The sequence below is a fragment of the Leopardus geoffroyi genome, chromosome C2 (assembly GCF_018350155.1).
Source record: "Leopardus geoffroyi isolate Oge1 chromosome C2, O.geoffroyi_Oge1_pat1.0, whole genome shotgun sequence".
Classification (NCBI taxonomy): Eukaryota; Metazoa; Chordata; class Mammalia; order Carnivora; family Felidae; genus Leopardus; species Leopardus geoffroyi.
Window position 1 is genome coordinate 134,241,130 of NC_059333.1, and position 14,160 is coordinate 134,255,289.

A 14,160-nucleotide genomic window follows, 5' to 3' on the forward strand; every position below is an offset into this window, starting at 1 on the left:
ATTATAATTAGAAAAGGGTTTATTGGAGAAAATAGCAACCCCTCTTTAGTAAATAACCTAAGATAAACAACCTTTAAGAATGAATTTGAAAGATGACTAAGTATAAGAAAATGTTTTAAGCACTTAAAATCAGCTCACCTCCTGCCCCCTCCTCCAACCTTTGATTGAAATATGGTTTGTGTGGGACTCCCCAACTAGCCAGGGTGGGTCAGTCTCCCTGAAACATGTAAGGCAGGCATCTCAGTCCTTTGCCCCTCGCTGGAGGGATAAGGCAAACCTCCTTGCCACTGTGGCTACTTGCCACTCTAGTGATTTGAAGGTAATGTGGGGACCTGCAAACAGTCTGAGAGGGTGTGTGTGTGTGTGTGTGTGTGTGTGTGTGTGTGTGACATCAGGAAACCTGGTTGTGAGCACTGGGGAGGGCCAGGCAGCTCTCGGCTGTGAAGGGAGCAGGAGCACAGCAAGAGAGCAGAAGCCTGGAGGCTGGTGAGTGAGAGTGGCCAGGGGTGCGTAGATGGACACCCGGATTTCCATCTGCTGCCTCCTCTTATTATATGAAGGATCTTTAGCAGAGAGCTGTTAGAGCCACCATAGCACTCACCTCTCATTGGACTTTTGTTCACAAGGAATTTTGTTTCATTGAACTCCCAGTCTTTCTGTGTCAGAAACACCCAGTGGCATGGGGCTTAGTTCAGTTGCCTCACACAACTGCTTCTGTTAGTTTCGCCCTTAAGTAAACATCAGTTCTTATTTTTCATCACATTTGGGGAATTTTCAGCCATTATTTCTTAAAACATTCTTTTTTTTTTTTTTTAACATTTATTTATTTTTGAGAAGAGTGAGACAGAGCATGAGCTGGGGAGGAGAGAAAGAGGGAGACACAGAATCTGAAACAGGCTCCAGGCTCTGAGCTGTCAGCACAGAGCCCGACGCGGGGCTCGAAATCACGGACCATGAGATCATGACCTGAGCCGAAGTTGGACGCTTAACCAACTGAGCCACCCAGGTGCCCCATTTCTTAAAACATTCTTATTGCTCCTTTCTCTCTTTCCTGTCCTTCTGGAACTCCCAGCTGGTGGGACTGGTGGTGTCCTGGAGCTTTCTTAGTCTGTGCTGATTTTTCTTCATTCTCTTTTCCTTTCTGCTTCTCAGACTTGGTGGTATCAGTTGACCTACCTTCAGGTTTGCTGATTCTTTCTTTTGCTTACTCAGTGAAAATTTCATTTATTTCTTGTACTTTACAAACCCAGAATTTCTATTTGGTTCCTTAAAAAAAAAAAAATCATTCTTGTCTACTTACTGATAATCTCTTTTGAACGAGACATCATTTTCCTTTAGTTCTTTGTACATGGTTCCCTTTAACTCTTTGAGCATATTTAAAATAGTTCACTTAAAGTCTTTGTCCAGGGGTGCCTGGGTGCCTCAGTCGGTTAAGCATCCAACTTTGGCTCAGGTCATGATCGCACGGTTTGTGAGTTCAAGTCCATGTTGGGCTCTGAGCTGTCAGCACAGCTTTGGAGCCTGCTTTGGATTCTGTGTCTCCCTCTTTCTGCCCCTCCCCTGGCTAAGCTCTGCCTCTCTTGCTCTTTCTCTTTCTCTCTCTCTCTCTCTCTTTCTCACTCTCTCTCAAAAATAAATAAACATTTATAAAATTAAAAAAAAAAACAAAGTCTTTGTCTAATAAGACCAATGTGTGTGCTTCCTCAGGGACAGTTTCTATTAGTGGCCTTTTCTCCTCTGTATATGAACCATATTTTCTTATTTCTTTACGTGCTGTGTAATTTTTTGTGTGTGGAAAAATAGATTTTTTTTTTAAATTTTTTTCAACGTTTATTTATTTTTGGGACAGAGAGAGACAGAGCATGAATGGGGGAGGTGCAGAGAGAGAGGGAGACACAGAATCGGAAACAGGCTCCAGGCTCCGAGCCATCAGCCCAGAGCCTGACGCGGGGCTCGAACTCACGGACCGCGAGATTGTGACCTGGCTGAAGTCGGACGCTTAACCGACTGCGCCACCCAGGCGCCCCGATATTTTTAATATTGTAGCGTGGCAACTCTGGAAATTAGATTCTCTTCACTCCCCAGGGTTTGTTGCTACTTGTAGCTGCTGTTGCTTGTTTTGTGACTTTCTGTGCCAATTTTGAACAGTCTGTATTCTTTGTCGTGAGTCAATGCTATCTCTATTCTATTAGCTTAGTGTCTCTCTAGTGATCGGATAGGCATTGATAACTCTGCCTTAGCCTTCACCTCCTGCATGCACAGAACTCGAGGGTCAGCCAGAGGTGAGAGTTTAAAGTTATCTCAGGGCTTTCCTGAGCAGATACTTAGGCCCATGCCTGCACTTGACTATCTAGATTCCCAGGACTATGTCTGATCGTTTTAGTCAAAAGCTCTACCACCGAGCTATACCCCCTGTGTGATCTTTTTAAAGCGTTTGTTCGACAAAGCATCTCAATCCCCAAATTTTCTTCCCAAGCTTATTGGTTAGTTCATTGTTTACGCCAACAGTTATTTATTGTCCCAGGCAGCAGCTACTAGTATATTTACTTTTGAGTGTTTTTGACAACTCCCTCGGGCAGCCGCCTCAGCTTTGGTAGAGTCCCAAGTTAGGAGAGCTGTGGCGGAGCCAGGAGCCCTTCGAGCTGAAGCGACCAGGCAGATCACAACACACAACCACACTTCTTTCAAAACAAACTCCACTCTGCTTCTTCTGGTAATGGTATCTGTACTGGGAATATGGGCTTTTTTCTTCAAGGCTCTTTGCTGAGCTGGAGAGCCGGGGATGGTGCCAGGGTAACTTATAATACCGCAAAGTGGCCGGTTTTTCCTGCTGAGATCTAGCTGTTTTTTATTAAGTGTTCCCCTGGTTCCCCTGGTTGCTGCAATATTTTGGTGGTTTCCCAGTTTTAACAAAGTTGATTTTGACAGTTTTGCCAGTTTATTTGATGCTTTTATGGAGCAATGAACTTTTGGAGTTCTCTGCCGTTTTCACTAATGTCGTTTACCATCTGACTTTGATTTTATATAGGCTGCTATCAACTTCAAACAGAAACTGCTTAATTTAAACTCAGTCTAGCTCTAAACCTTTCCTGATGAATCTTTCTCACTAATATATATATTTCTCAATGTATATATATTTCCCTCTCTCTCTCTCTCTCTATATATATATATATATATATATGTATATAATAGACTATGGTCTATAGGAATATCTAGAGCAATTTTATTGATTTTTTTCCAAGTTAATGTAATAAAAATTTAAGATCTGATGTCTTTTTAATAAGATTCCCTTGCACAACAATAAATAAGATAAAGCTTAGAGAATCCTAACAATTGCTGCAAGGTTCAACTTTCCCAGAACTTATCTAATTTCTAAATAAATATTGTTCACTGCATCTCTTGTATGTATTATTTGATTGATGACTGTCTTATTCACCAGTCTAAGAATCCTCTAATACAAAGACAGTCTCTGTTTTTATCCATCTCTGTACCCCTAACACTAGGTCTGATGCCTGGCACATAGTAGGTGCTCAAGAAACGTTAGTAGAATGAATGAATAACTATAGGGGCTGTTAGATGAAACACTATGGAGTGAAGACCTTTATGACTTGAATTATCTAGACCTTTAAAATCATGGAGTTACAGGAAATCTTCCTGGGTCAAAGAGTACATATTCAGGTTTTATCCTTAGTTTTTGTGGCTTACTTAGAAAGTACTAAACGCCATATCCTATAGGACCCATCTCTTTTAATCACTTTCTGTTAGACTTTCAGGATAAATTTTTTCTCTGTATTTAAATGAATACAAAATGCTCTTAGGTCATATGGTATCTTTAACAAAAAGAGTGAAATCTAAATTAGAAGTCTAGGGTTTTAGCATTCTGAGCCTCGGAACTGTCAGCTTTATGAACAGGTTAAGTTTTTCATAACCTTCAGTCACCCGCTGATTGTGCCTGTTCGGGGACATTGGCACAGAAAATGAAGGACGATGGATGTCCCCCTTGGCTCTGTAAGGGCCATTGCTGTTTCCAGGGAGGACAGAAGATGGTTTACCCGCGTTGTCAGTGTAAGTCCGTGATAACTCTTGAAGGAACAGTTCTTACTGGGTATTAGAAGATACCTTTAGGTCTGAATTTCAGATTTTGTTCCGCTTTACTTCATGTATATGGAAGTAAATATACTTAAATCTATTAAATCTACTAAATATAGGTTTTTTTGTTCCTGTCTTTGTTATTTAGTGTGAATGACCTAAGTCACTATGGTTAATTGGCATGTTTTATTGGCACACCTATTTATCTTAACCAGTTCAAGTTATAAAGATGAGCTTTATTGTTCATTTTGTTTATTGCGGTTATCCACCGTACCTTTTTTTGGTTTTTTATTAAGATGTAATTCCCATGCCGTAAAACGCACCCTTTTAAAGTGTACATTTCATTGGTTTTTAGTATATTCACAGTTGTGCAACTGTCACCACTATCTATCTAATTCTAGAACATTTTTATCTTCCCTGAAAGAAATATCTTGCCCATTAGCAGTCACTCCCAGCCCCTGGTGACTTTAAATTTACTTTCTGTGTCTTTAAATTGCCTATTTTGGACAGCTTATATAAATGGAATCATGCCCTATGTGGTCTTTGGCAACTGGCATGTTTTGCTTAACATAATGTTTTCAAGGTTCTTCCTTGTTGTAGAATGTAGTATCAGTACTTTATTCCTTTTTATGGCTGAATAATGTTTCATTATCCAGATTTGCCATATTTTGTTTGCCCGTTCATCACTTGATGGATATGTGGGTTATTTCCACCTTTTAGCTATCATGAGTAATGCCACTGTGAACATTTGTATACATTTGTGTGGACATGCGTTTTCACTTCTCTTTGGCTATAAACCTAGAAATGGAATCGATGGGTCATATATGGTAACTCTGTGTTTAATTTTCTAAGGAATTGACAGATGTTTTCTAAGGTGGCCCAGGTGACTGTTTAAAGTTCACAAAACAAAGGACTGGCCTACTCACACTTCTTTATTTAGAAAAAAATTTTTTTAATGTTTATTTATTTTTGAGAGAGAGAGACAGAGTGTGTGTGTGGGGGGGGAAGGGTCAGAGAGAGAGGGAGACACAGAATCTGAAGCAGGCTCCAGGCTCTGAGCTGTCAGCACAGAGTCCTCTGCGGGGCTTGAACTCAAGAACCCCGAGATGATGACCTGAGCTGAAGTCGGATGCTTAACCCATTGAGCCACCCAGGCGCCCCTGCCAAAGCATGCACCCCCATGGAGCACTGTCTCTGGAGGGCCTGGGATATTCCCGGAAAAGGGTCAGAGACCCTTATTAAACAATGACAAAAGATTGAGAGCTTTTAGTATGCTATCTAATGTGAATTGCAAAGAGGAGGATATGCAGCATGTTTGCACACTTATTTTGCTACAAACCACTTTTCAAAGGGCAGCTTACAGGATGTAACACGCTTCCATTCCCTGATGCAAGTCCGTTTTCTTTTTTTTTTTTTTTAATTTTTTTTTTTTCAACGTTTGTTTATTTTTTGGGGGACAGAGAGAGACAGAGCATGAACGGGGGAGGGGCAGAGAGAGAGGGAGACACAGAATCGGAAACAGGCTCCAGGCTCTGAGCCATCAGCCCAGAGCCCGACGCGGGGCTCGAACTCACGGACCGCGAGATCGTGACCTGGCTGAAGTCGGAGGCTCAACCGACTGCGCCACCCAGGCGCCCCTGCAAGTCTGTTTTCCAAGTGAGAAACTGAGGTCTAGGGAGGCAGCCAAAGTCTCCATGTTAATTAATTTCGTAATTGCTGAGGGAGCACCTCCCACCTGCTAACCTCAGTGTTAGGCACCGGGGAGACAATGACAGCAATATGGGACAGGCGACTCCAGCACTGGATGAGTAGTAAGTAGAGAACAGTGCATTGAACCTGGGGCACCTGTGGATGTGACAGTAGACCAGTTGGAGAGACAGATTTTGATTCTGTGAGTAATAATTGAAGCCAGGGACTGGATGAGAACACCCTAGGGATGAGGAGGCAAGGGTAGACCATCAGTATTTAAGGGTGCACAAAGAGCGGCCCCAGATGGAGACCAAGGAGGAAAGAGGAGGAAGAATTGGGACAGGCCAAGGGCTGCCTTCTGATAGTGCAGAGAAGCAGCACAGGCCATAGAGGCGGAGGCTTGTGTTCTGAGTCCTGCCCGCCTTGCTCACAGGTTGTGTGACACTGGCTACGTGTCACTCTAATTCGCAAAGGTTTGATTCATAAAAGGGCTGTAATTGTAAACCTACTTCATCAGCTGGTAGTGAAGCCTCGATAAAGTTTGCACGGTTCGAAGGATCATACTTGGCATACACGAAGTGCTCAGTAAACATTGGGTGATAGTATCATTCTTATTATCAAGAAGAGGACTTGGAAACACCTGCCGCGTTCAGGATCACGGAGGTTGTGGGTGACCTTGGCAAAAATCCATTTCAGTGGAGTGACAGTTCGAGGAGTGAGTAGGAGGTCGAAGAGTAGAGGCTGTGAATTTAGACGTTTCCTTAAGGTTAGTTATGAATGGTTTGGCGGAGGACTGTTGCTGGGGACCAGGAGGACAGGTTTAGGAGAAATCGATAGGAGAGGTTTGAGCACACATAACTGCGGAGAGTGAGAGGCTGGGGAGCTGGCAACGGTGAAGCTCAGCAAGGGCTGGGGATAATTAGGAAACAAACAGCTTAGGAAGGCGCACGGGATGGGGACCCAGAGTGAAATTGCCTTATGCCAGGACTTGCCTCAGAGCATCCAGATACCAGGGCAACTGAGACTGGCACGTTCCTGAAAATCAGGGTTCAGTGCACCATTGTGGCATTCTGCATAAAGAGAACATATGTCATACGTATCCTGAAAGGGCTCCTGGGAAGACAGGCAAGAGTCAGAGCATCTTGGTAAAGTCTTCTAACACCCTGGGAGTCGCCTTGGAATGCAGATTCACTTTGCAGTCATTATTAACTTAAAAGGAAAAAAAAAAAGGCCTCCCAAATTTCACTCTGAACTGCAGCCATTGGCGCCTGTCCTGATTTCCCCGTGCACGGATGCATCTGCCAACACTCCCTCCTCCTCTGGTAGCCGTTGATGGGTTGTTCTTCCCGGTGTCCTGTATGAAGCAGGAGGAATTCCTACTCTCCCCCAGTCTTAGAGGGTTGGGGCAGCCCAGGCCTCCCAAAACTTACAGAGAGGGGGACGCTCTCTGTTTCCTGACACAGGAGCTAGTTGAGGTTAAGGAGCCTACTCCATGCTTGAATCCGAAGGAGCATGCTGGTGCACGCCTCCACTGCCCTGTAGGGCCGAGTGCGCAACTCCAAGTCTAGGCTTTGTTTCCACACTGCTTTCTGGACTCCCCAAGGAAGGCCTGCATGGTACCTCCCATAGGCTCTCAGGGACTGTCAGAAGGCCGAGACCTCTCTTTACAGATGGAGAAATGTTGTGGGAGGCGGCTAGCACAAGGACGCAGAAGGGCCACATGATTCTGAATTTAGAGCTGGGGTCTTCCTGCCAGAATTTGCCTAGTGTTGCCTCCTCCCTCAGGACCTGGAACGGGGCTCTTTGGCGATACATGCTCCTAGTTTATTCCCTTTTCTTTTTGTCTAAAAAACATTTAATGCGGGGTAGAGTATGCTTTTGATTATTTCTCCATTTAACTTGAGGAAGTAACCTCACCGGTTCCTATTTTTGTTCCCGTCATTTTGAAGCCAGGGAAGACTTCCTGAGTAGATGGAAGAACACCCAGATTTTGAGGGAGTGCTCCAAGGGCACGAATACTTGCGGCTGAGAGAAAACAGTGGCCCTCCCTCGACTACTGCAGGCAAGAGCCAGTATTGGGAACAGCTGTGTTTAAAAGTCTCCTAATTGTTATTTATTCTGTCTGTGGGTCTGCAGTCCAACAAATGTATGAATAGGACCTTTGCTGATCGTATCTCCTTGTTTTGATCAGAACTGCTGTAAATAAGGGGGCTATAGCGTACTGTTTGCTTAAATTCCTAGTGCTTTTACCACAGTTCAGTGTTTTTTCTTTTGATACAGCCTACTTCAGCCTCTGTTCATTTCTAAGAAGTTGAATGTAGAGTAGTTAACCTAGAGTTCTGGAAACCCCCTGAGGGACTACGTCTCAGGTCTATGAACCCTGTCGCCTCTCTGAAACCTGAGTCCCTGGTTTTCTTATGCCTCATAGAACCCTCCTGAACTTCAGCATGTACTGAATTGTCTCAGTAAGTCTCCTCCTCTTCAGTAGTTCATGTGTCGTTAATGGCATTGTTTCCAAGACCCAAGCAAGAAATCTTGGAAGGATCTTTACCTCCTTTTTTGCTCACCTCCAGCCTGCATTTGATTACTCCCATCTTCTGAGGTGTGTATTCTAGTGAAGTCAGCCTGCACTCTTTCCTCTGTGTGACTGCAGGTGGGGGTGTGGGGCCTGTCTCTTTACAGGAATGCTTCTGCTTGGAATTCTCTTCATTTTGGCTAGCTCCCAGCCCCCCACCCACATGTCACATCTTCAGCAGAGCCCTTCCTCCCTGAGCCCCCTTCCCAGGGAGATGTCTTTCCTTTGTCCTCTGGATTGCTATTTCTTCTTTCACTTCAATCTGCATGAAATTATTTGGTAATTTTGTATTTGCGGGTTTAACTCTTTGGCTAGATTATGGGATCTTTGAGGATAGGAATCCAGTTTGTACTTAAATATGTGTTTGGCACATGTCAGCACAAAAACTAGAGGCTACATTTAATTGACTTGAATTTAGAAAAAGATATATGGGATCAAAGAGGAACCATTAAATGATGCTTATTATTTCTTGGTTGATCTCTTTTTAGCCTTTTTTTTGTCTTCCTTACTCGTTTGCTTCTCTCACTTAGAAAGAAGTACATAAAAGTTCTGTTCCTATAAAAACAATTTAAATATAGTCTTTTTGTATCAACAGATAGAATAACCTGGTATCTAATAACTAGATAATGGTTACATTATCACTGTTCTGTCCAAACGCAGTTTCATTAACATCTGTTGACATCATAGAGACAAGGCATCCTCTTAGAGGCTGAGGGTCCAGGTTCCAGGCCTAGTGCTGCCATTTATGACCTGAATGACCTCAGCTATGTCTCCAGTGTTTTTTTAGGCTCTGTTTTCTCCTTTATAAGAGGAGACTAATAATACCTACCTGATAACGTTGTTTTAAGGATTAGATGAGATATTGGATATGAAAGGGTCTTGTATAGTGTAAGACATAGAGTAAATTCTGATATAGAATAACTTCTCATGTGATTTTTAAAAAAAAAATTTTTTTTCAACGTTTATTTTTGGGACAGAGAGAGACAGAGCATGAACGGGGGAGAGGCAGAGAGAGAGGGAGACACAGAATCGGAAACAGGCTCCAGGCTCTGAGCCATCAGCCCAGAGCCTGATGCGGGGCTCGAACTCACGGACCGCGAGATCGTGACCTGGCTGAAGTCGGACGCTTAACCGACTGCGCCACCCAGGCGCCCCTCTCATGTGATTTTTAAGTTGAATCTGAATTTATATACATTAGTTAATTAGGCCTGGATTTGATAATCTGTCTACTAGTTGGTTTATGTAGTATCATCTGTAAGCACGTGTGGTATTTCAAGAACTTAGTTTTCCAAATCTTTCTCTATTTCATGTCAGTAATATCCTTTTTTGGTATTAACGCTTTAGGAATATTATTTCAACTGATTGTTCTATAAGACCATTGGACTGAAATTTTTCTTCTCACTTAAAAATTTTTGGAATTCTCATTATTTCTCTCCCATGTTTTGGATAATATTGAATTAATGGTATCATTTTCTTAAAGGTTTTATTTATTTTTTTAGAGAGAGTGTGCAAGCGAGGGAGGGGCAGAGAGGGGGACAGAGGATCTGAAGCGGGCTCTGCACTCACAGACTGACAGCAAGACCCTGATGTGGGGCTTGAACCCACGAACCACAAGATCATGACCTGAGCCAAAGTTGGACACTCAACCAGCTGAGCCACCCAGGTGTCCCTTAATGGTATTGTTCAAAAAAAACTGGGCAATAAGATTTAGCAGTTTTTGGAGGTATTTGTTTTCATCTCGGCATGAAGACAAGAAGAGATGTTTCATGGTTATCATTATTTTGTTTGGCATTTCTGCCGAATTTTCTCTCCATCTATTGCCGTTCTCCTTTGGGAAGGGGCCTCCACTGCATAGTCATATGCTGGTTTGTATGGGGTGAGCATGATACCTGGTTGGCACCAGGATGTGTAGGAGATCTAGAACATAGTCTTCCCTTGCACATGTCTTTAAGGTGTAGGAGAAACGAATTTGAGGTGCGATCTATAACTTACTGGTTGTAGACAGAATCTAAAACCCAGTTCTAGTCAAGGGGAAATCGGCCTGCCCTGTTGTCCTGCCTTGTTGGCTGTGCCAAGTCAAAGGAAAAGGAAGAGCCCATTGGAATGAAGGGGTTTTTTTTTCTCCCTCTTTTTTTCTTCCTTTTCTTGTTTTCCTTGTTCTATCCATTTTTTTATGGTAATATGAGCTCTAAGGCAGAATTTATAGTTAGTACTATTTGGCTGTACGAATTCATAGTTTTACTTTTCCTTTAAGGTTGATTTCAGCGCCACTTCCTGGGAAGAAACCATACTAGTTACACACTGCCTCCAAGAAAATGGAATGTACCTAAGTATCGTTAGACAGGGGGAGTACTTAGTGGCTGCGGCTCAGGACGTTCTTGGGTGAAGGACTGAGAAAGAGGAGCAGAGTAGACCCGGGAGAGAAGGCCACAGCCCTCCTCTGAGATGTACTTTAATTACCTAGCAGGGACCGCCGCATATGAGAGCCTTGTTCCAGAACACTGGACGTTGTAAGGATTTTTTATGTGGGGGAGGGGAAAGGGTATGTTAAAATCTCCTATGAAGAGTTTTGTCGAACATTCGTACCTAGTTAGTTAAATAGGAATCCACAGTGGGCCGTCATTGAAATACGTAGCACATTAATGAGGCTGAACAGTAGGGTTATACAAGGAGAAGTCTCCCTCACCATCTCGGCCCCTGCCCCTCAGTTTCCCTCCCCACAAGTGTGTGGTCCCAGAGACGGTCGATGGACGTGCCTGCTCTTCGTAGACACATAGCAGCATATGACAATAGTGTTCATCACTTTGCTTGTTTTTCACCTCACGCTACTTCCTGGTATTTTCCAAGTCGGTCTGTGAAAACTTTCTCATTCTCATGGCTGCACAGTACTCCACTGTATTGATGTATAATTTATTTGACTGGTTCCCTCTTAAGGGACATTTAGGTTGCTTTTCATCTTTGATTATTACCAAATGATCCGGAATGAAGGAACTGGTTTTTAAATTCTCTTCCTGGTTTGAGAAAGCTGAACTAATAGGATATGCTGTATTGATATAATTTTAATAGTTTGTCCTAGAAAAAAGAATAAAAGAAACTATGTAGACTCTCTGTTTCCAAAACAATAGAAATCACATCTTAAAGCTTAAATGCTTAAAGCAGAACTAATAAGGACTTAAGAACCACAAAAATGGTCTAAAAATGTGCAGCTTCAGTATGTCTATGCAGGCAGCTATGCCCGGGTGTACGTACTATGGAAGTGTTGAGCATGTGTAAGAGATGTTGTTGGTGTCATGGTCCGTGAATAAAGGAGGGAGCTACTGCGCAGGCAGACCTTTGTGTCCTCTGAAAAGACCAAGCAGTGATAAAGGAGACCTAGATGCCAGCAAACTTCAGTGACCCACACACAGTTCCAATACAGCGCGGCCATTGCTCTATGGGATACGTGCAGGCACTGTGGCAGCACGTGCTCTGGAGCGACATCTAACTCAAGTGTGGCAGAAACAGGAGAGGTTTACCCTGAGGAGGGACCTGCTAAGCTGAGCCTTGAAAAATGTGTTTGGGGTATATAAGTTAGCTATGGGGTGGAATAGTGTAGGGACCGTGTTCCAAGGGAGAAAACAGCAGCATGCCCAGAGACCATCTGGTCCATTGGAGGAACTTCAAAGTGTGTCTGAGGTGGAGTGGGGAGAGGAGGCCTGCAAGGCGGTCCCGGGTCAGGATATCCACAGCTCTCTGTGAGAAGTAAGGAGTTGGGACTTAGCAATGGGAGGCCACTGATACTGGGTGTGTGAAGTAACCTGCCTTGTGTTTGTAAGATCTCATGCTGACTGCCAGGCGGAGAAGGAGCTGGGAAGGGACGGGAGCTGGGAAGGGAGCTGTTGCAGTAATCCAAGTGAGGGGCGATTGCTGGACATAGGTGTGGAGGCAGAGACACAGCCCTCTGGTTGTTTAGTTAAAAAAGAATTAAAAACCGTGCATTTAATACACACATCTTTATGAGCTGTCCGTATTGTTTCTTTTGAATAAACCTTAGAAGTGGAATTGCTGAGTCAAAGGAAATGAGATTTTAAAATCTTTTAGTAATGTAGTCAAATCGCTTCCGTAAAGGCTTTACCAATTTTCAGGTCCACTGGCAATTCGGACACTGCCAGCTCCCCACAGCTTTACCGTCACTGAGTGTTACCGTTGCTGGGAATGGACACCAGTCTAATAAGTGGGAAATACATGTCTTTCCTCTGTTTTAATTTGTTTCCATGAGTACTGGTGAGCTTGAAGTTTTTTCATGTTTACCTATGAATTATATTTCCACAAATTGCGTATTCATGTTTTTGTTTTTCTCTTCAACCGTTTATCTTTGTCTTTTTGATTTCTGGGGGCTCCATAAATGTTTAACCCTTTGTCTTTTATATATATTGCCCCTATATGTTCTGATGTTCCTCTAATTTGTTATTCTGCTTACTTTTGTTCAGGTTGTTTTACTGAGCAGAAAGATTGTGTTTAAATGCAATAAAATGTTTTGCTCATGCTTTCTGCCTTTAGTTTAGTACCCAGAAAGTCCTTCCTCAACCCTGGGCTATATAAATATTGGAATTCGTATAAAATATTCACATTTAGTTTCATCTTCTACCTTTAAATACTTAATTGATCAGGATTTTTTTGGTGTGAGATGTGTTGTGGGAATCTACCTTTTTAGTTCCCAATGGTTAAAGAAAAAAGTTAAAATCTTTTTTTTCTGAAAGCAAAAATCAGGAACCCTCTCCCAAGTCTAGCAAAGAATTTTTAGGCAGTTTGTGTGGGGAGGCAGTCTCAGAGACCGGATTTAGAAAAATTGGTATTTCTGAGGATTTTGATACTATTTTACATGGTCAAAAGAATCCAATACATGGGAAAGTTCAGCTCATAACATATTGCCCACAGTTAATACGGGGTTGCAATCTGCATTTCATCAACTTAGAGTTATCCTTTCTCTTTGACACATTAATTAACGTTGGAATGACTTTTCAGATGGATGGTGGCTCTAATCTTTGTGTATTCATAGGTTCCTTTCTACACAGGACATCCAAGATGACCCATTCTCCTGACTAAGGCAGAGGAAATAAGATCAACACCAAAGATTGCAGAGTCTTGACCCTCAGTGCTGAAGCAAAGCCTCAAAATGACTCAAGAAATCTTAGACAATAAAATGCCGCAGTCCCTGACATTCATCATTTTGGCAGCAAGATAAACATTTTCTAAACTTTTAGAAACAAATATATATGTGTGTACACACACACACACACACACACACACACACACACACATTAACACTCTGGAGCTTGATTTATTTTTCCTGAGAAAAAGCACTGCCATGTTGTGCCTGTTTAGGAGAGAATGAGAGAGGAGCCTGGTGATGGGACAGTTTGTACATGCCCTCTGGGGCTGTGCTGTTCCTTTTAGTATATGCCCTTGGCTCTCCAGTGAAGCCTTGCTTCCCAGGAAGTGCTGTTTGCAAGAGTCTGAGGTGTGGTTTGGTGGCTTTCAGGCCACCCAGATGCCATGTGTATCTGTTTGATAAATTCTGTGGTTTGTCTGTTCTGTGTTTTGCCATCTTGTTTAAGAAAAAAAAAAGGAAAAAAGCAAGCAAGCAATGATATGTTAAATGTTTATCATTTTACATGAATTTATGGAGAATCTAAGTGTAATTGCACTCCTGAAACAACTAAAGGAATTTTCTTGAGGTGATTTGGTCTTTTTTTGAGGATATAAATATCAACTATGAAATCGTACGTTAAGATTTTCTAAATACTTTTTTTTTTTCAGCGCGCTAA

The 14,160-nt window shown here is 42.6% G+C and overlaps 1 protein-coding gene across 2 annotated transcripts in view; it reads left to right on the top strand.

Moving 5' to 3' along the window:
• The window catches only part of PLCL2 (phospholipase C like 2), a 191,606-nt gene that overhangs the window by 43,111 nt on the left and 134,335 nt on the right, over positions 1 to 14,160 (top strand). The window contains exon 1 of one of the 2 annotated variants that reach the window (XM_045503721.1): positions 3,894 to 4,065. The exons of the other annotated variant lie outside the window; for it this stretch is intronic. Within the exon in view, the coding sequence (XP_045359677.1) occupies positions 3,988 to 4,065 (78 nt within the window). The 5' untranslated portion in view covers positions 3,894 to 3,987. Of the gene's footprint in view, positions 1 to 3,893; positions 4,066 to 14,160 lie in introns of those variants that run through there. 2 annotated transcript variants of the gene reach the window in all.